Source organism: Bolinopsis microptera, chromosome 13 (assembly GCF_026151205.1).
Source record: "Bolinopsis microptera isolate Bmic1 chromosome 13, MBARI_Bmic_1.0, whole genome shotgun sequence".
In the NCBI taxonomy this organism is placed as follows: domain Eukaryota; kingdom Metazoa; phylum Ctenophora; class Tentaculata; order Lobata; family Bolinopsidae; genus Bolinopsis; species Bolinopsis microptera.
Genome location: NC_087084.1, coordinates 15,443,483 through 15,470,603, shown reverse-complemented (window position 1 = coordinate 15,470,603; position 27,121 = coordinate 15,443,483). Strand labels below are relative to the sequence as shown.

At 36.1% G+C, this 27,121-nt stretch overlaps 3 protein-coding genes across 3 annotated transcripts in view; all 3 read right to left on the bottom strand.

Annotated features, from left to right (window-relative positions):
* Positions 1 to 1,102, bottom strand: part of LOC134824863 (U2 snRNP-associated SURP motif-containing protein-like) — a 114,216-nt gene extending 113,114 nt beyond the window's left edge. The window contains exons 1-3 of the mRNA XM_063836844.1: positions 991 to 1,102; positions 645 to 752; positions 402 to 513 (exon numbers count right to left, since the gene is read on the bottom strand). Coding sequence (XP_063692914.1) covers positions 402 to 513; positions 645 to 752; positions 991 to 1,062 — 292 coding nt within the window. The 5' untranslated portion in view covers positions 1,063 to 1,102. The remainder of the gene's footprint in view (positions 1 to 401; positions 514 to 644; positions 753 to 990) is intronic.
* A 13,774-nt stretch (positions 1,103 to 14,876) lies between these two features.
* Positions 14,877 to 17,406, bottom strand: LOC134824840 (3'(2'),5'-bisphosphate nucleotidase 1-like). The gene is made up of 3 exons (XM_063836815.1): positions 17,323 to 17,406; positions 15,617 to 15,723; positions 14,877 to 15,038 (listed from the first exon to the last, which is right to left on the bottom strand). The coding sequence occupies exons 1-3, from the start codon at positions 17,402 to 17,404 to the stop codon at positions 14,877 to 14,879; spliced, it is 351 nt and encodes a 116-aa protein (XP_063692885.1). The 5' UTR covers positions 17,405 to 17,406.
* A 716-nt stretch (positions 17,407 to 18,122) lies between these two features.
* On the bottom strand, positions 18,123 to 20,823 carry LOC134824838 (uncharacterized). The gene is made up of 6 exons (XM_063836814.1): positions 20,737 to 20,823; positions 20,148 to 20,283; positions 19,862 to 19,961; positions 18,852 to 19,004; positions 18,638 to 18,701; positions 18,123 to 18,257 (listed from the first exon to the last, which is right to left on the bottom strand). The coding sequence occupies exons 1-6, from the start codon at positions 20,821 to 20,823 to the stop codon at positions 18,123 to 18,125; spliced, it is 675 nt and encodes a 224-aa protein (XP_063692884.1).
* Between the last annotated feature and the right edge of the window lie 6,298 nt (positions 20,824 to 27,121).

Sequence of the window (27,121 nt, the reverse complement as noted above, 5' to 3'; positions counted from 1 at the left end):
GTGACTAAATTAGTAACCATTATATTACCGTCTAAAAAAATGTTGTCAATAATTAATTTTATGAAGGAGTAAGTTGTCAAAGGATGCGCATTTGTATATTCATTTATTGCTTTTTTAATTTGTTTTTGTGTTTAATTTACGATTATTTGTATTTGAGATTCTGCGATTAAATTTATTTTGTTGATTGTAATATTGTGATATTGCATAATTTATTGTAAATGTAATACATGTTTCAGAAAATTATGTAATGTAACGCGATGGAAGTTCTTTAAGCGGGCAATTCCAGTCCAAACCCTGGATACATGACATAAAAGATTTGTTTTCACTTGTTTGCATGAAAAGCATTAATAGATATAAACAGTTGAGCCAATATGATCTCAATCTAAAGCACTCGTACTGACTTGATTCTGAGTTGATGACATCTCCTTTAACGAATGTTTTGACTTTAGGGGCATCATGTTCAAATTCCCTCACAAATTCTTCGTAAACCTTGGCTTGCTTTTGTTCTTCAACCTGAAAAGTCGTAATTTTTGTTAAATGAAGATTTAACCCAAAGTTTCAAGAACTCAACTAAAAGTGAAAGATCTGTTGAAATGTTGTTACATTTACTGTATAATAATAAATGGTAAAAAATATGTAATAACCCGTTTTCGTTCTTCAAGTTCCTCTTTTTTCTTTGAAATAGAACTTTTCTGTCTTACACTGTTCATATTACCCACTGAAAATGCCTTTAATTTCTCGGCAGATATAGTCTGAAAGATTTTGGAAGTTAACATTTGCTTTAACAGCTGGAATCGTTCTTTAATGCAAATTACCCATGTCATTAATTTCTGCCAGTTTAGTTGAAAGGAAATGTACACATAAATAATAAATATGAACAAGTATCTTCTTTATTTTGTACTAATTTTCAGTTATAGCACACAATTAACAGGATATGATAGCAACTAAGGCAGTTAATAAACTCTTAAAATGTAAATAAAAAATAAAAACCTTCATTGATCCAGGGGTGATATTTTCAGGGTTGAGCCCCCATGGCAGCTGTCTTTGTTTTTCCGTTGTCATGATTAAATCATGAGTAGAAATACACCGTCATTAACTAAAAGATACAAAGCAATATTAAGTGGTGTAAATAATTTGCTCCACAATAAGTACATGAATAAAATTAGAATTACTATATGGATAAGCTTGTTACGAAAAGAATATTCAAACAATATACACATAATATAGCAATGGCCAATTGGCTGACTATAAGGTCATGGCCTGAACAAACAATTTTTTTAAATAGTCAAGTGATGCTAAAGCAGAGCACCAATGTGTAATAAGTTAATAGATTAAAAAACTGATTCATGTGATGCATTACGCAGAGCACAGATAAAAATACTGATTCAATGATTAAAATTATAGCTGTGAGTGTCAATAAATTACTGTGTCAATAAATTACTGTGTAAACTCACACAAATTGAATAAAAAAACGTTGTTGATATTTTTCAGTTTTGGGGAATAATCATTAGTTTTAAATGCAAAGCATGCTTAAATCCATAATCAACATAATGTAGTCAGGTCACAAATCATACCAGAACACAATTCATGTTTGACCTGCTACACAGCAGACACATAGCGCTGAAGGGAATCAGAGGAAAATCAATACTCAATAGCCGAGCAAAATAATAATAATAATTCTATACAGTAATTTTGTTTTCCTTAAATACCGTGCTGTAAGTTTGCAAGGCATGTGGACTAAGCCGAGTATACCCAGCTGCAAAACATACATGTCATTTAACCTCATCCCCAAGAAGATGAGCTTTGAGATCTCCAAGACTTGTTGTGTAAATATTCCAGATATTTTCAGGATTTAAAGAAAAGCTAAGTGATTATATTGATTGGTGAAAATGATGCATTCAGCGAAGAGCAGCTTATGATTCTACATCCCGAAATGGTCACAACCCCTTTAAATAATCTTGTTTCTCTAATTCTGTCGAATTTTACATCTCTAACAGTGTAACCGTGGAGGATCCATGAAAACCAATTCAGTATCAGCCACTCACGATAAAGCATGGCGAAGATAAAAAGTATGTTACTTAGAGTCGACTTTAAAAGTATCAAGCATGTGAAAAAACGATGGGAGTAACTATGGATGAGGAATCCACATCAATGATGATACATGAAAACACAGTTAATAATCAAATTACACATTGAAACAAGAAAAAAATCAAGACAAAACTCGAAAATGCAACGATATCACTAAGAAACTTTTTTGAGGAAAATTATTTTAATATTTTCATCATCATATGAAAATAATAGTATTTGCTTCAGCGCTCGATTTTTGTACTACGGTGTAAAGTGGAGAAAATACGCGCGGCGCGAATAAATTTTAAAATAAAGTAAAGTAAAGTGAAGTAAAAATTATGACATAACATCATCACTAATGTCTACGAAGTATCATCACACTACATGGAAAAATAACTATTTCTCCATCAAATTTAAAGGTAATAATTTATCAAATATTAATCACGAATAAAAACAACATTAAAAAATTAAATTTAATCATACTTCCAAGTGGAGTAAAGATTTATAATAAATAAATATATATAGGTTATGATTTGTGATTGTATTGAATAAATTTAAATAAGATCGTTCCATATAATGTATTACAAATTTTATGCTTACAACTTGCACTTAAGTACCAAAAATAAAGTTTAAACTTTAATATTTGATTTGTGATTGTTTGATTTTTATCCAAGAAAAATTTTCAAAATTCATTTCATTTTTTAAATGAAAATGTTAACGGGTGATACTCGTAAAATATCTGTTCCATCCGTCGACGAGTCCAACCCGGCGCACGTCCTGATAGGTTGTAAACTTACAATGAAAATGTTAATTTGTATTGTGTGCAGCTACTTTTAAACTATTTGTATTCACATTTTAGTTGTTGATAAGCGCAAGCCAACAAATTTAAATCATTTACTAATTTAAAAACGTAATTTTTACTGGGCCGCGCGCTCAGCCTGTCATTCCCCCTAATCTCTATTTTGTTCTATTATGTTCATATGTTTATGAACATGATAGCCTGAGGTCCCCAAGTTAAGTAACGTAATTTTTAATATATATAAGCCTAATTTTTTGCCAAAAATTAGTTTTTTGTAATTTATTTAGAAAGAAAACATTTTAGAAAAATAATTATTTTACTTCATTTAAAGTTTTGATGGCTGGCACACGCCAGCCATTCAGCGACAAAAAATGTATTTTGTAATTTACCGTGATTTGATTTTGCTTTACTGGGCCGCGCTCAGCCTGTCATTCCGCCGAATCTCTATTCGGCGTGTTTATGAACATAATAGCCTGAGGTCCCCAGGTAGGGAAAAAGGGACACTTGTAGCGCGATGCACTACTGGGTCGCGCGCGCATCAAATAATGCTTCTCGCAACCGTATGCAGATCGGCGAGATGCGAAGGATTGACATCGTGAATCAAAAGGGACACTGGCAGCGGTCCACTCTACCCATGATTATGGGTTCTGGTCAAATATTGATTACGTAATGTATGAACGACCCCTAAGTCCCCAAATAGTAAAGGGTTCCCCCTTGTGTGAAATAAAAATTTAAAATTTGGTCCTTCAAATATCATAATTTTGCGGTACCAAAATTTAAGCGAGACATTATATTATCTATTTTGTTAATTGTTAATATCGTCCTTTTTACGTCCTTTTTACGCACTTGCGTCTTGCAATGCACAGGATCGAGTCCCAGATACAGCTCGACCTTATCGTGCTGCACAGTGAATTTGTTGTTTTTATTATTTTTGATTCACGATGTCAATCTTTAACTGTTAACTTTGCAGCTCGGTGAGGCCCAGTGGTGCATCTCGTCGATCTACCGAGAAGAATCATTAAATGCGCGGCGCGCGCGGCCCAGTATAGTGCATCGCGCTACAAGTATTATTGATTATTCACACTTTGAGGCAACTTTCAGTACCAAATTTATGAAATTAAAAATTGGAGACAACAAATTCTGTGCAATTTCGCTTGCAGTAGCGTGCGACCGCCGAAGGCGGCATAGGAAACTTGTGAAACAAGCGCGTTACGCAGTACGCGTATACACATGGCTATGTGAATGGCATGTGTATTGGCGCGTAAGGGATAGCATGCAGATTAATTGACGATGTCAATTCATCGCAGCTCGGCACGGCACAGTAGCTGTGAGAAGCCTCATTGAGTGCGCGGCGCGGCACAGTAATACATCGCGCTACAACATACAGATAGTGCTTCGGTTTATCTCGACAACAGACCTGTCAAGTTGCCATGGAGTACATCTGCACTTAAACGAATGAGAAAGAATAAAGATAAAGCATGGGCTGAGTTTGATATTAATCCATCTGATGTTAATTTTAGTTATGCAAGTAGCAAACAACATACTTATGAATTAGCAGAAATTAAAGCTAAAGTTAATTATGAAAAGAAAATTACATCTAATCTGAAGCAGAATTGTAAGTCTTTTTACTCTTATTTACGAAATAAACGTCAAGTTAAGTCTAGTGTGGTTTCTTTAGATAGAGGAGATGGTACACGCACAGATAGTTCGACTGAGTCAGCTGAGGTACTCGCAAGTGCCTTTAGCTCTGTTTTTGTGCGTGAACCACCTGGCCCTCTCCCTAAAACTGAGAATTTAATACCTGACAATGAGAGTATTGATGATATTGATGATATGGAAGTCAACAGTTCTGATATAAAAAAGCAACTTTTAAAGCTTAACATTTTTAAGAGTTCGGGTCCGGATGGTGTTCATCCGAAGTTGTTGAAATCGCTAGCTTATGACAACAATTTTGTTGAAGCAATAACTAAATTATTTCAAAAGTGTTCAGATACAGGATCTTTACCTGCAGTGTGGAAATCTGCATCTGTTGTAGCATTGTTTAAAAAGGGTATTAAATCGGACCCCTTAAATTATAGACCAGTTTCATTAACTTGTATTTTGTGCAAAGTGTATGAAAAGTTGGTGAGAGCACATGTTTTAAATTTTCTAGAACATCGAATTTCGAAGCATCAGCATGGATTTGTTAAGGGTAAATCGTGTTTATCTAATCTTTTAGAGACATTTGATGACATTCTTGACATTTTAGATGAAGGTGCCCCGGTTGATCTTCTATACTTTGATTTTAGTAAGGCGTTCGACACAGTCCCCCACTTTAGACTTCTGTCTAAATTGGAAGGCTTTGGTGTCAAAGGAAAGGTTTTAGATGTTATTAAAGATTTTCTGACAGACAGGACTATGAGGGTTTCTGTAGAAGGACAATGGTCCGAGGTTAAACATGTTTTATCTGGTGTTCCTCAGGGGTCAGTTCTAGGCCCTCTCCTATTCATTCTGTATATTAATGATTTGCCTGACCTTGTAAAAAATAAGATAAAGTTATTTGCTGATGATCTTAAATTAATTGGTAATGCAGCTAACCACGGTAGTGTTGCTGAAGATATCGAAGAATTAGAAGTTTGGGAAAGTATTTGGCTTTTACAATTTAATCCTGCCAAGTGCAAAGTAGTGCACATTAATTTTAACAACAATCCTAATTTAAATTATAAGGTAAATGGTATAGAACTTGAAGTATCTGATCAGGAAAAAGATTTGGGGGTTATTACCCATAGCTCCCTGCTTTGGAACGAACAGATCAAAGCATGTATCGCTAAGGCAAATCGTATGATTTGTTGGATTGTAAGGAATTTAGTTATTAGAGAAAAGGTTGTTATGATTGCTATATATAAAGCTTTAATAAGACCTCATCTTGAGTATTGTGTCCAATTGTGGAATCCACCTGCGGCTCATGGAAGTTGGGGGACTGTTTTGGAGCTGGAGAGCGTCCAGAGGCGGTTTACCCGTCTGATTGATGAGGTGGGTACTCTTCCTTACAGCCGTAGACTGGAAATCCTCAATTTGACAACGCTGGCAGAGCGGCGAATACGTGGGGACCTTATTGAAGCTTTTAAGGTTATTAATGCTATGACTGATTATGGTTCAGACTTGTTCAGACCAAGCAGATCAGGTCTTAATCTGGTTTCATCCAATAGATGTTGTAAAAGTGTGACAAAGGTCAAGAATATCCAGAAGTCTTTTCTCCCGGAGCGAGTTATTCCATATTGGAACAAACTCCCTCCGGACGTCAAGAACTCTGTGACAGTTTTAGGTTTTAAAATTAAATTAGAAGGATATAAGATAGATATGATTTCTAAAAGTATTACAAATGATTGCTTTTTTTGGAATGTTTCTAATGAAGTTTTAGTAAGAATTGAGGGAGCCAGTTATGTCAGTAATAAAGAGAAACATAACAATTATCTTTGGTTCCATCCTTATGTGGCAAAGAAGCGTTTTATAAATCTTTATTCCACTGGGAAGTTTTTAAAATAGGATAATGTTTTTGATGAAATTGTTTTTAAATAGTGTATTTGATAATTAATTAATGTTGGTGGGGAAATATTTATTATATATTTTTTCACACAATGCGATGATAGTTTGTAGACATGTGTGATGATGTGATGTCATAAATTTTACTTTACTTTACTTTACTTTAGTGCGTTGGGTAACGCCGCGCACTCCGCCATTAAAAAGAAGATAAGAATCGAGCGCTATCAAAATTTTATCCCCAGTAACGCTCTTGTTTAATACATTATTAACACACTTGCTTCTTATCTTTGGTCTTTCAAACATATATTATTCTTAGCAATGGCATATTTGACCGTACGTAAAAACAATGAGATAGCAAGTTTTTAGTTTTTTGGGAAAACAAACATGCATGTTAATTTTTTATTGGTCCACAAAAATTATAATATGTAATATACTTTACATATAGTATATTATATATATGCACAAAATGTAGGCAAACAATTGTATTTTACTATAATTTAGGAAGCTTATACCATTAGTTTTCTTAACGTCTTGTGGAATGGGTGATGAAGCCGAAAGACTGGTGAAGAAGCTGGCCAGTAAGATATAATATCACACAGGTCAAAGATATTCAGATGCCGTTGGATAGAGAGATGAAAAGTGGTAGTGCAGTTAAAATAGCAGATTTAGATATTATAAATTTAGAGCCAGTCCATTGAATTGGCTACTTTTACTACTTAAAGGGTTTTTATATAATTTGCTTAGATTTTTTTATTGAATTTTTATTAGGGTCACTGTCATATTATGTGTATATTGTTTGAATTTAATTTTTCTCTCTCTGATGCTGTTCGATATATAAAATTGTATTTTACTTTGATTTGAAATCCTTAGAACAACAGTGATTTCTCTCCGGGGAGACAGAAGGGCGAGAAAGAACTTTGTGGATGTAGAAAGTCTCTATTTGAACTTGGAGCCACAAGGCCAAGGGTGAATTTCAAATGTTTCTGCCATGTTTGTATGAAGAGAGAATATTTTAGTCAGAGGAAGGATCCTTTGTCCCTCTAGTCTTCACAACCTCCGGAGGTATGAGATTGCTCTGTACCGTGTTTGTGGATTGTGTCTTTGAGATGATAGCTGACCACAATAAAGAAGCTAAGAGCCAAGTCAACAAGAATTGTGCCGGTTAGCGGACGCTAGATTTCCATCAACCGTACTGGGCATTGCCTTTAAAATTTAAAAAATCACAATTAACGATCGTTTCATGTTGGTCAAAATATCAAATAATGGTTTCACTATTCTTGGGGCGCACCGGAGCACAATTAATGGAGGGGTTGCCATTGTCAATTATTCAAATTCAAAAAGTTGAATGCAGGACACCGTAGCCTGCGCCTGTGTGGTGATATGCAGTTAAAAGTTTGAAGAACTTGAAAAGCCATGTGAAGGAACGATTGTTTACAAGTTTACATAAGTTGTTCGATTAAATGAAATGGTAGTCGTGAAATTCGTAGTACTAGTAGGTAATGTAACTCATAATAACATTTATGGTCCATTTCGTATAAAAAATCAATCACTGAACAATCATGTCCAACATAATATCAGCATCATAATTTGTTCAACAATATAACAAAACGGATTACTAATATCATTATTGGGAGCCAAGTCGGTGGTTGCACCAAGCACTCACAACAAAACAAGATGTTTGTATGTTGTAGCGCATCATGATCAATGATCAAGTAAAGAAAAGCTTGAACTACTTAACATGCCTCAGCCTCCATCAAAAACAATTTTAGTTTTCAGTCCTTCTAGTTTCCAAAAATCTACCGAGCTAGTGTTCTGGTGTGCACAAAAGCCCCTAAGCCCGTGCATTCCTTGCCCCGCTAGCTGCCAGTCCTTGACAAACTTCCAATAGCAAAGATCAACTAGTCATTTACAAATTGAGCACTATACAATTTTAATTGTTTTAAATATTTGACTTTGTAAAATGAGCTAAAACATTGATTTATTAGTTTCATTGATTTATTAGTTTCATTGAACAAATGTATAAGATCCGGGAAATCGCTTATTGTTCAAATCAATTACCATAGAATTCAAATTGTATGATTGGCGCCGCGCATTTGAAAGTGTAATTCAATCAATCGTCAAATCGTGCAAATGTATGCGGAGGGTAACTATGGCAACTACACCATTACTGCTCTGCGCGCGGAGAAGATACAAACTAATTTAAACAAATAAAAATTTTGTTTTAAAAAATTTTTGTTTTACGACATTAAAATGGCGTATGCTGAGGGTAATGCATGTTTTCCTTTGTGACACGACTCACGTGACACGAAAAACCTACCTACCTTCTATACCCATTCTCAATTTCTACCACTTCTAACCATCTTATACTTTTTTAGAAAAAAAAAGTTGATGGAAAAAATCATATCAGGACACGGTTCAGATTTGATCTGATCAGAAGATCAACGGCCCAACATCTTAAACTGCAAGACGTTTCCTTCAACCTTATCCCTCAGAATAAATTATACTAGATTTTTGAAGGTTTCATTTCATATAGGAGTACAAATTTTAGGAATACAAATTTGAATTTTGATCTTTATTACAGATTAAACATATCATATATAACCATAAAAGCCGCGCGTCGGCTGATTGCCTCAACTTTGATTAGTAGTAATTTCAGTTGACAGAAGCTGAAGGACGGCAGCTCAAAAGGCCCAGTGAACCATCGGAAAGATCAAGGACTCGAGTGCCAATAGTGGCTTTTCCGAACCCATTTTCGCCGATTTGCTGTGGCCCAGATGAGCCGCGCCCTGCTGCTCAACGGCACATGATGGTTTTTGTTTTGATACTTATTTAAATTTAAGCGATAATTCAGTTGGTGGTTTACAGTTTTTAAATTATAAATCATGTGTATCATTTATTTTTCGTTTAATAATCACGGGTTGACAATATAGGGCAACTAGATCTCCTTAGTGAAAAAGGAGCATCCATCTGGCTATCCACACTCCCTCTCAAAGCATGTGGGTATGTATTCAACAAACAAGAATTGTTTACCTTCTCACCTGCAAGCTGAGAGGTATGTCATGATGTGAAAGTTGAACCTCCGCTACTGAAGGTAAACAAGGGTGACTGTTTCAACCCCAAGACCATAACAGGTGACCAAGCTCGGCTTGATGTATCTGCTAGAGGAGTTTGGACTCCATTTGATAAAACCTTTTTTAACATTAGGGTATTGCTTATCAAACAGGACAAAGACTCTTCAAGAAGTTAACAAAATGAATAAGAACGAGAAGAAGGATGAGTACATGGAGAGAGTGTTGAATGTGGAGAAAGCTACGGGCTACCCGGCTGTATTCCTCACATCTGGAGGAATGTCTAAAGAGTGTAAGCAGTTCGTCAACAGAGTAGCAGACCTCATAGCAAGAAAAAGGAAGGAGAGATATTGTGATGTAGTAAGGTATGTGAGAATGAAGATAAGATTTGCAATGTTGAGAACAACTTATTGCTCTACGAGGGTACGTGTACCGAGGAAAGCAGGTGGACACCAAACATGAGATCCACCTATCAGAAATCTCTGGGCGACTACAGATCGCAATGGGTATTTTTTTGTGAAACTTGGTTTCACAAAGAAAACCCAGGTTTTAGGTGCTCTACTTGTAGCTAGTGGTCTCCTGAACTTGTATATGAAATTTCATCAAGATTGGACAACAAATGACTGAGTTATGAGCCAAAAACCATATGTCCATATTTGGGCATATGGTTATGAGACTTTATACGAAAGGTAATCCTAAACTACATATTTTTTGTAAGTTTATATCTGTTTATATCTGTTTAAATGTGGATACTAAGGCAAAAATACCCCTTTAAATGAACAAAATTGCCTGTATCTTCACGATATTCGCGGAATTGATCTCATTAAATTTAAAATAACTGAATCAGTTTTCAAAATTTTTGCATTTTTAGCCGATATTGATTTAGGCCTCCACAAAAATGTCACTCTGTGCCGTATTTCATTCATGTCTTAATTTTAATTTTTTCATGTCTTAATTTTAATTTTTTCACAAATTTTGTGTCACTCTCACCTACTTCACTGATTGGTCACTGTTCAAAGTTTCAGTCAATTTCAGATTTAATTTGATTTATGTTCTGATGAGTTTCTGAAGTATATAGTAGTAAGTGCAATAAATTTGGTTCACAATAAATTTGGTTACCATAATTTTAGTAACAAATTTCGCAAATTTTTAGTCTACAACAATTTTAGTCACATTTTTCGACTTTTCGAGACCATTTTCTATTCCATTTATTTGATTTTTCCATTATTTAGCTAGTTTTTTTTTCCGATTTCGCACACAAAGTCATACTAGAAGTATGTAAAGGGGCCAGTTTATATAATTACTTCAATGAGTTAAACTAGATACAGATGTAACTGCCTGATGGGAAAAGGAAGTAAGATAATGTGAAAGCAGAAAAGCAATGGATTACACATGTAATAGTCAAAGTAGTTCGGCAGTAGGAACGGTGATGTCATTATATTATTTATTTAATATTTTTAATTATAAACAATGTAAGCTCAATAATATTCATGTCATATATGCTCTACTGAAATTTTGGTCTGCTTTTAAATTAGTCGCTGAAAAATGTAGTCTCAATAATTTTGGTTTACAACAATTTTAGACAAAATGTTGACTAAATTTATGGTACACTAAATTTGTCGTTCTTAAGGTACCTAAATTGTGTCTTGTGCCATCCTCAGTGACCTTGGAAGATGGTCATTTAAGAAAAAATCAAAACAGTGGAATTTGGGTTGCAGAAAGCTGAAATTCGAATAGCTTGATAAGTTGAAACATAGGAGACTTCTGATAGAGGGGTCTCATGTCCTACCGGTAGGACATATTCAAAATTTTCATTGCATCAAAGTTTTCTCAGAATATACTGTTTCCAGTACCTTGATGGCGACTTGTGTCACTCTCACCGACCTCACTGATTGGTCACTGGTCAAAATTTCAGTCAAAACCGCGAAATTTCGGTCAAGGGAACGACAGAAAACATCCTTTTCAAAAATCTGCCACAATCTCTTTTTATATTCTGATGATTTTCTGTTTATCAAAGCTTTCCTTGGGAATAGAACTTTGATTACCTTATATTAGGCTCAATTGTGAAAAATTCAAGAAAAATTCAGGCAAGACAGTGTAATTTGGGCGTGGAAAGCTGAAATTGGAACCGGTAGGACATATTCTCAATTTTCCTTTTATCGAAGTTTTCTCCGGATATTTAGCTCCCAGTACTTCTCTGATATGCAGGAGTTAATATGTTTAACAAATTAACAGTATTTGTTGTTATTGTTTCGTTGAGTATATACTATATGTGAGCAGTAATTATTTGTTCATATTTTACATCACTATACTTCTGTAGATTATGTTCTCAACAAGAGACAGGTTTAGAGAGATTGTACACTATACTTTACACTTATCTGTAGATTATGTTCTCAACAAGAGACAGGTTTAGAGAGATTGTACACTATACTTTACACTTATCTGTAGATTATGTTCTCAACAAGAGACAGGTTTAGAGAGATTGTACACTATACTTTACACTTATCTGTAGATTATGTTCTCAACAAGAGACAGGTTTAGAGAGATGTAACAACTTTTAACTTTTCTGGTTTTTTTAAAGAGAACTGGAAGCTTGTCAGACTCTTCTCCTAGGACCGGACGTAATTGATATCTATTAGAGTGATAACTTAGCAATGAGTTTGTTGGCTTGCTCGAAATTCCGTAATTATCTAGCTTACTCAGTAATTTGTTCAGCTGAGATGGTATAGAATGCTTTGCTTTAGAACAATGAATAATCCGAGCAGCGTGCTGCCTTTTATTAGGCATGATGCTATATAATTCACTGAGTAATTCAGGGGGGGGACATGACTAGTAGAGTGATTTCTTACGGAATCCATACTGATTCTTCATAGATCATATTTTGTGACTGGAAAAAGCTGTATAGCCTCTATATAAATTTTCTCGAATAACTTACAAATACGGCTAAGGTAGACGACGGGTCTATAGTTTTCAAGTAATTCTTCATTTTCTTTCTTGTCATGGACTGATCCTGCAAATTCTTTTAAATCGTCCGGGAATATTCCTCCTTCAAACATTCATTGTATTGTACAGAAAATAGGGGGGCGATAATTCTGGAATGGAAGCTTTTATAACATGTAATGGGATATCAGACGATTTGCCATTTTTCAATTCTGGATATTATTTTACATACTTCAACCGATTGTACAATCATGCATGTAAATACTGGGTCGTGTTGGCTTTTGGGTAGGTAGTCTTAGATGACTGGGGAGATGCCAGTAATTAATAGTTCGCGATTTCTTTGTATGCCTCGTTAGATTAGAACGTAGGGAGACAACAGTACTTTAAAACTCATTAGATATTTCCTACGATTGTAATTTTTTCATTATGATAGTAACATAGAGGTTTGGTTTGTCGTTTTCGTTTACCCGTATTTGGTATTAATTACCACGTCTTTTTACTTTCCGTGCAACTCTGCCAAATTTTCCACCATAGAACTGAGATGTGAGGCATTGCGGCGATCTTTTTTGACCTTCCGCCTGCAGTCACTGTATTTGTTATACTTGTGCACGTTTTGAGCAACATATTGGGCATTGGCATGTCCCCCCTTTATTTTCATTTCCCCAAAATTTACAATTAACTTTTCTGACCTTTCCCATTTATCGTAAAGTTCTGGCTGATATGAAATTTTGCCCACAAGGTTGGTTTATTCCATGGGTTGTTCAGAGCTGTTCTCTTTTTAGAGCATTTAGGGGTTTTCTAACTTACAAGTTCTAGCTATACAGTCCTTAGTATGTCGGATATGTTGTAAAAATTGTCGATAACATTATTATTGAGATAGGTTCCAGTGTCTGTAAAAAAGGCTTTTACATTCGGTTTGGTGTAATCATAATATGTTTGTATTTCAGGTCAATTCTGCTAGAGTCCCAAGGTTTTCTATCAAGATTGGGAAGGATGGGTGAGTGGGTGTTATACGGTCAAGTCAGTATTCCAGAAGCTACTATACAGCTTCTCTACGTGTTAGTTATTATGTTATCAATACAGGATGCTTTGCCAGCCTGGTTTCTCATGTGTTGCTAACGTAAATAGGGGGGAACAAAGGAAACAAAATCCTGTACTTAAAGTATTTCTTCGTAGCGCTTGGTTACGATTGTGTATTCTATCGTGTAAATCAATGTTAAAATCACCGCTAGGTAAACTACACTTGGGAGACTGTAAAGGATGTCAGATGAAGTCAGATAGTGCAACTTGACAATACCACTCGAGGGAGGACGGTTCATTACACCAACTGTTATGGGAAGTTGTACTACTTACTGCCACAAAAAGAGTTTCTAAATGTTCAGTTGATATGGGATACATTGCCGTTTTCTTGGCACTAAGAGTGTCACAAAACATAGAGAGCCACTCCAGTGCCCCTTTTTTTTTATTTGGTATGGGGTTGGTTAGATAACAGTTGATATCCGTTAATTGATACAACACTGTGGATTAGGACCTTATTTGTTTCCGCTAAGGCTTTGATCGGAATTCTTGGTGAGCCTATGGATTCAAATCGCGAAAGTGTCGAAAGTTGCCTTTTGCCGTCGATGTTTTGGAGAGAAGCGATGGAAATTCATTTTCATTGATTATTAGTGCTTTGTTGAATTCCTTGACATTGTACGATACGCCAGTTATTTAGTTATTTGATCTACTTATATGATAGTGTCATCCCTTCACTACTTTCATATCACTTAAAATTAGTGCATGCAAGTCGAAATGGATTGTTGTAACGAATAATGCTTAAAAGTACGCACTTGGGACAGTAAAAATAGTCAGATAATGTGTCATTCGTTAATGGATTTGGTATAGCACTTATGGTGCATTGGGCAGTCGCATTACAGCATTCAACAAGAAATTGTCATACGTAATGAACTTTCGCACAGAATACGGCATAAATCATTAATCAGGGGAGTCAGAATGGATGGGTAACCTTCCTGGTGTCGAGGACTCAGCAGCAGTTGTAGAACCCGTCCCATCACACGTTCCGATTATGAGCGTCCCATCAACCTCGTCTGTTCTCCATTTTCCTTCTATCAACTCCTCCATTCTTTCTAGAAGCACTGTTTTACGGAAATCAAAGTGCCAAGTTTAGCTGTCACCCCCTCCAGTTACAGGTGGAGAAAATCTGGTCGCTGGTCTCGGCCGATGTTTCTGGAGAACTGTTGGTCTAGAAGCCCAGCATCATCTGAACCCACCGAATCCATCACGTAAGTCACACCAAATTTGAATGATCAGTCGTCAGAATAAGGCGGTTTTAAAGCAAACAACTTTTCTATTCAGTTCAGCAAGCTTTGTAGGCAGGGCTGGACAAACATTACAAGTGCTTCGGTTAATAGCATGAATTTTCTCAATCTTTTTAATAAAGGGAAAATACAGTCGTTTAATATCAGATGTTATTCGTGATCTCAGTTTTTTAAGAACCAAATAACAAGATCCTCCTCATTAATACCGGCTAGTTTATCAGGACAGGAGTGTTCCATAACTTCACTGCTGGTATCCATGGTGATCAGACTCCTCGCCTCCTCTGTATCGTAGTCTATATCGTCCTCTTCTCCTATTATAGTAGCCTGAATGTACCGTCATTTCACATTTTAATCAATTTAGTTTGATAACCAAACTGCTAGGAATCAGAGAATTATAGTGGCCGTATCGTGGCCGTATATTGGCTGTATAAAGGCCGTGAGTGTTGTCATGGTAACGGTAGTGTTGTCATGGTAACAGTAGTGTTGTCATGGTAACAGTAGTGTTGTCATGGTAACAGTAGTGTTGTCATGGTAACAGTAGTGTTGTCATGGTAACCGTAGTGTTGTCATGGTAACCGTAGTGTTGTCATGGTAACAGTAGTGTTGTCATGGTAACAGTAGTGTTGTCATGGTAAGAGTAGTGTTGTCATGGTAACAGTAGTGTTGTCATGGTAACAGTAGTGTTGTCATGGTAACAGTAGTGTTGTCATGGTAACAGTAGTGTTGTCATGGTAACAGTAGTGTTGTCATGGTAACAGTAGTGTTGTCATGGTAACAGTAGTGTTGTCATGGTAAGAGTAGTGTTGTCATGGTAACAGTAGTGTTGTCATGGTAACAGTAGTGTTGTCATGGTAACAGTAGTGTTGTCATGGTAACAGTAGTGTTGTCATGGGTATACTAACCTTAGGGGAGTGTTTCATAAGACTAGTAACGATCAGGAGCTGAGCCTTCTTATCTGCCAAGGTCTGCAGATTGTTTATACCTCCCTTATCTACTATACCTAGATTACCTGCAAATCATCACTTTCAGTACTATTAAAGTAACACAACTTTACTATCAGTAAGAAATGTGGTCGAGTTAAAAACGTTATAATGCTATTACAATTCTTTTGTAACTTTGCGATAAGTTCAGTTTGCTGCTACCGCGTAGTAAGCCTTTGCGTGTGTATACTTGTACATTACTATACAATGTACACCACGGAGGATGATCTACATTTGACCCGATCTCAGAAGAAACTCAAGGATTTCAACTATGAAGAAAAGGAAGATGTAGAGGGCTGTGCTGATAGATGGTTCACTTCGATGGCAAGTCTACTGAAATTAGAAAACTTCGAAATTCGTGGAGATATGGACCAAGAAATACTCATGTCTCCGTCTATCTATAAAAGGTATATGGCAGAATGGGTTATGCAAGCAGCAGACCTCGTACGACGGCAGAGTAGTCAGATGAGCGCTATGATGGAAATCGTTGAGTGCCTCAAGACGGAAGCACTAGCAGACAAGGAAAAGATAGTCAGGTTGCAGGACCAGTTGCTAGTGCAGAAGGACGAACAACTACAGTTGTTTAAGACGTCAGTTGAAGAGACAGTACAAACAACGGTGGAGACAGGGATTAAGAGCTACAGTGCCGCTGTACAAAAGAACAGCACAAATGGCGCGGTCTGCAACAGTAAAATTCTGAAGAATGTAATGAAGAGTGTGGCTGCAGAGGAGGACAGGAGCAAGAATCTGATAGTGTTTGGACTGAAAGAAGAGGATGGAGAACAGCTTCCAGCTCTGGTTACCGCAGTATTGGAGGAGATCGGGGAGAAACCTCATTTTGAAGCGACTAGAGTCGGCTGGAAGAGGCCAGGTATCACGGCTATCCGACCAGTCAAGATCACCGTCCCAAGCTCAACAGCAGTTCATCAGATTCTGATGAAAACAGGGAGACTGAGGATGGCTGATGCACACAAAGATGTATGGATCTGTCCTGATAGATCCAGTGAAGAGCGTGCAGCAAGGAAGAACGTGGTAACTGACCTGAAGAAGAAGAGGGCTGAACAGACTCATCTCGACCACTACATCCGTAACGGGAAGGTCTGTAGCCGGGTTAAGAAGACACCATGATGACGTAATTCATGTTTCTCGGACACCGATCAGTATAATATGTACTTGTAGGAGTATTTTAAGAGTTTACGGACGTTATCTGTATTTGAGAGACAATTATATTATATTATATAAATACATTATTATTTGATTGTTTCACACTTTTCACGTTTCATAATTTTATCACTAGGTGGAGGTGATGTTATTGAGACTTTGGGCGGCCAAAAAACTCCTGTTCTAAAAGTTGTCCTCTGTACTTGTTTCACTGACCCACGCTTTTTAGCATTTATACATTTCGGCCCATTTTATATGTTTGTTCGAATTGCTGTACATTTGTATACTTGCTATTTTGTAAAAGTTTCAAATCAAATCAATTTCAATATACACGATTTACCAACATAAATATCCATCTTACTGTTGCTGTTCCATACAAACAACAAACAAACAAGCTAAATAACATCACAGTATATAATACAGCTGACACTAGTGTTGTCATGGTAACAGTAGTATATACAGCTGACCTGAAGCCATGATGTCTCTTAGCACTACTCCTGCTTTCTCCGCTACAGACACACAAGCGCTCAGAGTTCTCATTAGCGCCATCTCTACCTGTTATCAGTACTTACTGTTATCTTTACTGTGTACTTACTATAAGTTATATAATTATATAGTGGAGGTATTAGAGGAACAATAATATTATACTTTTACCATTACCTACCACTATAACTTTTACAATACTTATACAGTGTATAGTGTACCTCATTGCAAAATTAAGTTTTATAGAGTTCAGATTTCAATTTTTACAAGGGTTAATAAGTAAACTAAGGTCAGTTCACTTTTCTTAACGCAGTAATAGTAAAATATATAACAAAATGTTGGATACAAATGTATAGAAAATAAAGAATACAAACCACGGCTAAAAACTCACTAATAAGACTGCAATCTGCACAGTTTACCAAATATAAAACGTATACAAAGTGTACCATATAATAGCCCCATAGAGAAGAATGCCTGAGCTACAAGAAGTGTTTACATAAGTAACAATACAATGTGTGTGGGTTACTTCCTAACAAAACGCTAACTGACCACGCAAATTAAACAGTTTCTCTGCAGCACTGTTACCATGACAACACTACTGTTACCATGACAACACTACAGTTCCTCTGCAGCAGGTACATACCAAATATTCAGGTAACCCTTCACTTATTTAGATATTTAATATAATATAAAACCAGGTGATACATCTGAAACAACCTTGTTCCTGATGATTTTATTCAAGTTTGATAAATAGAGATAAATAGAGATAAACAGTGCTACAGTGCTACATATCAGCAATGTTAGGTTTAGAAGAGACAGAGCTGGAACAAGGGAAGAGCCAGAACAACTTGTTTCCTCTCCCAAATATGCGGAGTAGAGTCACGTGCACTCCCTCCTCTGCTCTAGTGACGAACATTACCTGCAGATACAGAGATATTTTTGTTGTCATGGTAACAGTAGTGTTGTCATGGTAACATAGTATTTAGATTTAATTCGATTGACTGCCGATTGGGGACCAGCTTTACTTACTGGCCAATGTTTACTTCAAATATATATTATTATAGATACAAAATTAATGTAAAAAAAGTAGGACAAAATACTTAATAACTCCCAATCTCTATATAACTGATAAATGATAAATGTGATTTTTAATCAGGCAATATGTTAAAAGATAAAATATAAGTTATATAGAAATATAGAGATATTTGCAATATGGGACAGAGACTTTTAGTTTTATATAAATCTAGGAGTATGTTTGCTATAATATAACTTAAAATACTTAATGTTAAAGAGTCTAACCTCTTTATAGAGAAAGTAAGCTAGGATAAGGAGAGAACTGAGACTCAGACCACAGCAGATAACACTGAAATAATTTAATTAGTTTACATAATATTATCATAATCTAACAATTTAATATATCATTATAATACTTAGTCGACCCCACAAAATCAAAAGTCATACCTCAAAATGGTTCAACAAGTCATGTAAATTAAAGATAGATAACATTTGGAACCTAGCACAGTTAGTAGTGAGTTTCAAGCCAACACACAGTGTGTAGGTAGAGAAGACCACGCCCCAGAATAGTAGCTGGATAAGGAACTTGTGGTTCAGTACCCCTACACAAGTACACATTGCAGACCAGTGTCCTCTAGAACGTACCAAACACCTGTAAACACATTGTTAGCTATCAGTAGTGTTGTCATGGTAACAGTAGTGTTGTCATGGTAACAGTAGTGTTGTCATGGTAACAGTAATGTTGTCATGGTAACAGTAGTGTTGTCATGGTAACAGTAGTAATGTCATGGTAACAGTAGTGTTGTCATGGTAACAGTAGTGTTGTCATGGTAACAGTAGTGTTGTCATGGTAACAGTAGTGTTGTCATGGTAACAGTAGTGTTGTCATGGTAACCGTAGTGTTGTCATGGTAACCGTAGTGTTGTCATGGTAACAGTAGTGTTGTCATGGTAACAGTAGTGTTGTCATGGTAACAGTAGTGTTGTCATGGTAACAGTAGTGTTGTCATGGTAACAGTAGTGTTGTCATGGTAACAGTAGTGTTGTCATGGTAACAGTAGTGTTGTCATGGTAACAGTAGTGTTGTCATGGTAACAGTAGTGTTGTCATGGTAACAGTAGTGGTGTCATGGTAACAGTAGTGTTGTCATGGTAACCGTAGTGTTGTCATGGTAACAGTAGTGTTGTCATGGTAACAGTAGTGTTGTCATGGTAACAGTAGTGTTGTCATGGTAACAGTAGTGTTGTCATGGTAACAGTAGTGTTGTCATGGTAACAGTAGTGTTGTCATGGTAACCGTAGTGTTGTCATGGTAACCGTAGTGTTATCATGGTATCAGTAGAACGCACCAAACACCTGACAACACATTGTTAGCTACACTGAAATCAGCCATCAGGTATCATCAAACCTGGGCAACTTAAATCAGTATTCAGTACAAACTCACTCAAACTGTTTCGAATGTTTTATTTAACCTGATCATACATTATATGTATTGATAAAGTATGTTTTACCCATTACAAGTTGTGCAGTGTCTCGCAGTCGGAGAAGTGAATATTGAGCAAGATTTGCACACAACCCATGAGGACTTTGTACTTAAATCCTTTGAGAGATCTGAAATGTAAGTTACATTAATTAACAGTGTAACCATGGTAACATCATGCTGCAAAACATCCTAAAACTCTTTTGAGCCTGAACAGTAAATAATGATATACATAACTTTCATGTTCATGCAATTGAAAACACTGTAACATTCAGATGGATTAATTCTATTAATTGTTTCACAAACTCTCTTCCTACCTGAAAAGTCAACTGAGATTGTGGGTTTGGGAAGAAAACCAGGTCTGATGGTAATTAATCGAAGGAAAGATGTTGCAGTCAATAGAAGAAACACATTAACAAAACTGGCATGCAGTGATAATTCCAGTTCTTTTCCCTAAAAAAACCAGCATTGAAATATAAATCAGTTTTTACAACATTTCAATTTCAATAATTAATGTTTAATGTTATTTAATGTAAACCTCAATCTGACAAGGTTTTCACTGTCCCATTACTTTATTATTTGTGCATTATTTTAACTACAGTCTAGTTACACCAGTGTTCCCAATGTTTAATGAAACTGACAAAAAGGATTCATTTCAATTATGTACCATAGTTGTTTTATAATTATTCATAAGTAAAGCGAATTATGTCACCTGTTATTCAACTAAATATTTTTTGAAAATTTAAAATGAGCTCACATCCTAGCTAAGATCTGGAATTGTTACAGCAATTTTCAGTGTTCGAAATTAGAAACAACTTATGCTGAAATTAAGGCTCAGGTGTAAGATACTAAGATGAGCACCTCCAAGAGTTTAACTATAAAACTAGAACAATCTGTTCATCTTACCTCATTGTTAACAGCAGTTAGTAATAGCACATCGATTGATAAGAAGGCACTACACCAGTAGATTATGATAAGTATAGCTCTTTTCATACTAAGACACAAACAAGTTCATTAGATCATTGAAAGTCATAAATATGACCACATATAATGTGTATGATGCATTCCCTTGATTAGGAAGCTTATTTTATTTAAATAATAACAATGCCAGCTGATAAACTGAAAAGAACAATTGGGGTAGGTAGCCCTGGTGGATGCGTAAACTTTACGGTCTGCTCTCTCCAAGATCAGCCTGCTTCTCCATTTTACCGTGAAGCTTAATTTCTAGCTTTTGTAAATACGATGCAAGCACATGTTTACTTATCTTAATCTACTTAACAACTCAATAGTCCAAGTCACCATACCAATTGTACATTCCTGAGTGATGGAATAACTTTTAAGTATTTCAAATTGTTGCAGCCGTGTACCTTTTTCGACTCCGTGGAGTCCCTGATGGACTTTTGTTTACTTTTGTTAATAATCGGACCAACCTTTCTTTCTCGAAACATGTATCCTATTGTATTTCATTATTGTATTAAAATGTAAAGATATACTAGATATTACAACGAAATAGCGGTATACCAAATTGGCCCTTGATATACACAATAAGGTTTGGTACTTTATCCGTACATCCCCTTTAATAGCTACAATAAATTGTCTATAAAATTTACATAAACAAACTTAAGAGACCTCAAAGCTCGTCTTCTGAGGAATGAGATTGAAGGATACGTCATCCAGTCCAAGGTGCTGGGCTTTTTGTCTTCCTCTGATTCCCCTGAGTGCTATGAGTGTGCTTCGTAGCAGATCAAACCTGAATCGTGTTCTGATGTGATTTTTGACCTGGCTCTTAGCTTCTTTATTGTGGTCAGCTATCCTTTCAGAAATACGATCTACAAACACAGTGCAGAGTGGGCCCATACCTCCGGATGTTGTAAAAACTAGTGGGACAAAGGACCCTTTCTCTGACTGAAGTACTCTCTCCTCATATAGATCTTTCTTCTCTTTCTCATGCGCACTGTAGATTTTATCTAGTGGCTTAAATGTATTGGAGTCGCAATTAGGATGAGTGACCCTGATGTCAAAGAATGTTCTTTCGAATGGTGCATACAGTCCAACAGCTTAAATTGCAGTAATCAAATCTAATTGCAGCGGCACACACTTACTATTACTATCATGATTGTACTATAGACAGAAAATCTTTCAAATCGATTTTGGGCGCTTTTTAACCATTTGTTGTAATGTTTTTAGATACTAAATATCTAAATTTATAAAATTTTTTATCGGAATGAATTAATTGATATTTAATAATTTATTCGGTAGGTTTATCTGGTATTGATATTGATTATATTGATATTGTTATTATTGAACGAAGCTAACTCTAGACATAGTTAATACTACTTCTTTTAAGAAAGGGACTTGGAGTATAAACGACCAAGTTTGCATAAATTTCTATCCACCCAAGAACTCAGGAGGCAAAGGTGGGTGCGTAAACTTTTGGTCTGCACTCTCCGATACTGTATCACCCTGGATTCTTCTCGACGTATCTTTGTAAAAGGTATATACCTTCTAGTCAATCTCTTGCTACTCCAAGTCCCCTAAGATATCTGATCTAAAGTTCGTGCTAGTTATATATATATGAAATATACAGGGTGGGCCAAAAGTCAGTGTGCAAACGTTGGGTCTTATACCTCCGCCGTGTTTTATATTTGAGAGCTGTTGCTTTGCAGATGGCATACTGTACTTACTGGTTCGAGGATTCCGTCGTCAAAATTTGAAAATTCGAATATTTTAGACCACGCCCATTCAATATTAAAACACCTATATTGTTTTCTCTAAACATGCTGAACGCCTAATTTTTTCAGAGACGGTAGATTATCAAATGTTGCATATGATCTGAAAACATGAGGCAAAACGGATTAGAAATGACGAAGTTATCAAGCATTTTCTGTATCTCGTTAACAAAATTGACTGGGTGATTATGGGACACCGTGACAAGACACCTTAATTGGGCACCCTTAACAATTCCCATAATGTTTAACGGGGTAGTTAACGGGGTACCTTATCACGTGATTAGGTAAACCAATCACCTGATCACACGTAATGAATAAACTCGTTATATGCTTCATATCTCGGTCATCTGAAAAGCTACAGTTCTAATTCTTTCAGGACAAACGTAATTCGAATGGCCAAACACAATTCAATAACATTTAGCTTGATCCGACTATCCAAACTATCAAATAAATGTGAAAATGAACCTCCCTTTGAAAAAAATGAACGCGAATATTTTTCGAGTTGACAAATTCCTGGAATCAGTGGTGGTACTAAGTCATACCAGAAGGAAGTATTTCAATTGGGCACTCAGTGACTGAGCTATTAAGGCCAACGTTTGCACACTGACTTTTGGCCCACCCTGTATTTTTGTCTGCTTTAATTGATACTAAATAAAATTGTTGTTTTCTTGAAAAAAAATTGTTGTTTTCTTGAGCTGCTACGTCCAGTTATTAACTATAACAGTATATAACAGTTATTAACTATAACTGTGTTGATGGTTTTAAATTTTGTATGTTGTAAGTATTATATTTTAGTTTGTGAAGCGTTTACTCCTCCCCCTCAGCAAGACAGTTAGATTGTAGATTAATGATAATAATTGTCAAATGACGTTATATATTATATAACAGTTATAAATGTTCAATAGTTGTAGAGCGATTTCAAGAGTAGTGGTCCACAGGGGTCCGAAAAAGCCGTACAGGCACTTGGGTCCTTATCCTTGTCACTAATCTCAATTGGATTCGGTTTACACAAAACATGAACATTTAGACGTACACATTGACACGATATTTATTAGAAAGCAAAAAGTATAAAATAATACGTGCGTGCGCGGCTTGAGCCGCGCCGCATAAGAACGGATGCGTGCAGGGGCTGGAGTACGCTTGTATGTAGATTAATGAAATGGTGCATTGTAAATATTGAGAATTGACGATATATTATGATCTAATAGTAAATTTTACAAAGCTGGCTTTGGATTTAGGTAAGATTATAATTCATTAAAAAACCACGGATAGTTTAAATTTATTTTTATTTGTCGTATAATCATAAACAATTTAATCCTGTTTTCAAGAATGCGCGGCTTTGGCGGCCAGTTATTGACTTATACATTAAATTGAATTTTAAATAGAAATGTGAATATATTAAAATTTAAAACTTTCAAAATGGAGGCTTATAAATATTATTATATTATGATTGTAAAATAAAGGATAAAATTTTAAATTTGTTTCACTAAAATTTGTTTCATTGCTATAATTCATTTAAATAAAAATTTGTTGTTTTCTTGAAAAAAATTGTTGTTTTCTTTAACCAGGCCTTTTGGACAAGTTTAGGTGAATAAATTGTAACTATTGAAATTCATCGAAAATTTAGGTGCTATAAACACTCGTATCACGTATATAAAAATGTTTCACCTAACCATGTGTTTTCACCTAACCATGTGTTTTCACAACAGTGAACAGCCTAGTGCGCGCGCCACTGCAAGCGCAAGCGCTCCATGAATAGAGCATGTTGACATCGTTAATCAATAGATCATAGATATGCAAAATTAAAAATTTTACTACGTTCTGAGTAGCATCATAATTTTTAATGGAAACACTGTCCATCAAAGCTTTAAAAATACAAAAAAGGGTCGTAACTAAAATTTTATATACGATACAAGTAAATTTGTTTTGACGTGGCCCTGAATGACTATTCGAAATCATAGCCCTCTAATCTGATGCCTTCAAATATCATAATTTTGCGGTACCAAAATTTAAGCGAGACATTATATTATCTATTTTGTTAATTGTTAATATCGTCCTTTTTACGTCCTTTTTACGCACTTGCGTCTTGCAATGCACAGGATCGAGGCCAAGATACAGCTCGACCTTATCGTGCTGCACAGTGATCAATTTTTGTTTGTATTATTTTTGATTCACGATGTCAATCTTTAACTGTTAACTTTGCAGCTCGGTGAGGCCCAGTGGTGCATCTCGTCGATCTACCGAGAAGAATTGTTAAATGCGCGGCGCGCGCGGCCCAGTATAGTGCATCGCGCTACAAGTATTATTGATTATTCACACTTTGAGGCAACTTTCAGTACCAAATTTATAAAATTAAAAATTGGAGACAACAAATTCTGTGCCAACAAATTCTGTGACAACTCATGGCGACTAACACTAAGGTAATGATTTAGCAAGCTCGTATCATTCACTACAATTACATCAAGCGAGCGCCGAGCGTGCTAAATCACTCTACAGTCGATTTTTGAGATTGATCTAAAAGGGCCCCGACAGTCGAATCTAACTTCAATCGATGTATTTTCGGACGCTGATTCCGAATCATCCCCCATGACATAGGGTTAAAATGCTCCCCTGACGAGATATTGGCAAAAAACTGTCTCGATCACGTGATATGACCGTATAAGGAAGTTAGTCTAATTTCTCGTTAGGGTTTCAGCATATGCTTTTGTTGAGGATTGGGTTAGGGTTTGGATCAGATTAGAGGGTTACGGTTTCGAATAGTCATTCAAGACCAGCTAGAGAACGGGTTGAAAAGGTCACGTGCCAGTCGAGTGTAGAGTGATTAATCTTCATCCTAAATCAAGTGTTATTCTAGTTCAGCTTAAACTAAACATTGACAATCCAAAACTACAACAACAAACAACAGAACCAACTTTGTTTTGTTTTGCGGTCTCTATGCGATTTGATTTGCAATTCAGTGCGATGATCACTGATCTCAGATCTATATGTCGTATAACAAATCACACAAGGTAAGCATCACTTGTAGTATTTGTTATACGACATATCACCCAAAATGTGCTCACCTAACACCTAGCGACATAACTGAACTTACTGGAGAATGGTCTTGCTACAGCTGCATTTCAGAAATTCTTCCAGTGGGTGCCGTCATGCCTCTATCACCAATAACTTGTTAAACAGAAAGAAAAAAGGCAAAATCAAGATAAACAAAATTAACTATAATGGGAGCGAGATAACAGATTCTCAGCAAATTGCGAATAGCTTCAATGACTATTTCTGCAATATAGCTGAGACTCTTAAGAGAGAAAATGGTCTCGTATGCTCCGAGGGCCGGACTATCGTAACAGAAACTCAAGATAGCAAATGCCAGCGGAGCATGAATCTCGAAGACTCGTCCGCATCAGAAATAATTGAAATAGTTAAGGGTCTGAAGATTAAGTCGACTTCTGATATGAGTATACTTCCCCTGAAAAAAGTGAGCAATATACTTGCGCCAGTGCTTAGCTGCCTAGTCTCTGCTTCTCTACATCAGGGGAAGTTTCCACATAAATTGAAAATCGCGAAAGTAATTCCACTTCACAAAGGTGGGTCACGTGCTGAAGTTTCAAACTATCGACCAATCTCACTACTTTCGTGTTTCTCAAAAATCTTTGAAAAAATTATGCAAGCGCGACTATTAGATCACTTAAAGACAGAGAAAATCCTATTTGACTCTCAATACGGATTTCGAGCTGGACATAGCTATGAACATGCTTTACTAGAAGCCCAAAACCATATCCACAGGGCACTAGAAAAAAAGCAGGTCACAGCACTGCTTCTATTGGACTACAGCAAGGCCTTCGACATGGTTGACAGCAGTATTCTTCTGAGAAAACTTGAGCACTATGGAGTTCGGGGATTGGCTTTATCTTGGTTTCACTCATATCTTACCGATAGAGAGCAATACGTGAGCGTCAACAACTGCAAGTCCTCTCACCTCAAACTTAACTACGGAGTACCACAGGGCTCCATTCTCGGACCAATTCTGTTCATAATTTACATCAACGACCTTCCTCAGATTAGTAATTTAGCTAAACATATTTATTTCGCTGACGACGCAAACCTAATAATAAGTACAGATACATTTGAACAACTTAATGCAATGGTGAATGAGATTCTGACTTTGATAATTGATTGGGCTACTAATAACGGGCTTAAATTAAATGCTAGCAAAACTAAATATATGATCTTTACAAATAAGAAAACTGAGGATATAGAAATTTACATGGGAGGTGAACGATTAAAGCAAAGTGATCACGAAAGGTTTCTTGGCGTGATCATTGATACCAAGCTAAATTGGGCCCACCACATTAGACATTTAGCCACTAAAGTATCTAGAAATGCGGGCATACTCTACAAACTCAAAGGCTCTGTACCTAACAAAGCACTCAAGTTGATATACAACAGCTTTGTTCAGTCTCACTTGTACTACTGCTGCACAGTTTGGGGAACAAGATCGCTAAACTCCGTTAAAAGAGTCTTCTCGGCCCAGAAAAAGGGCATTCGCGCTGCAGATAACCAATACC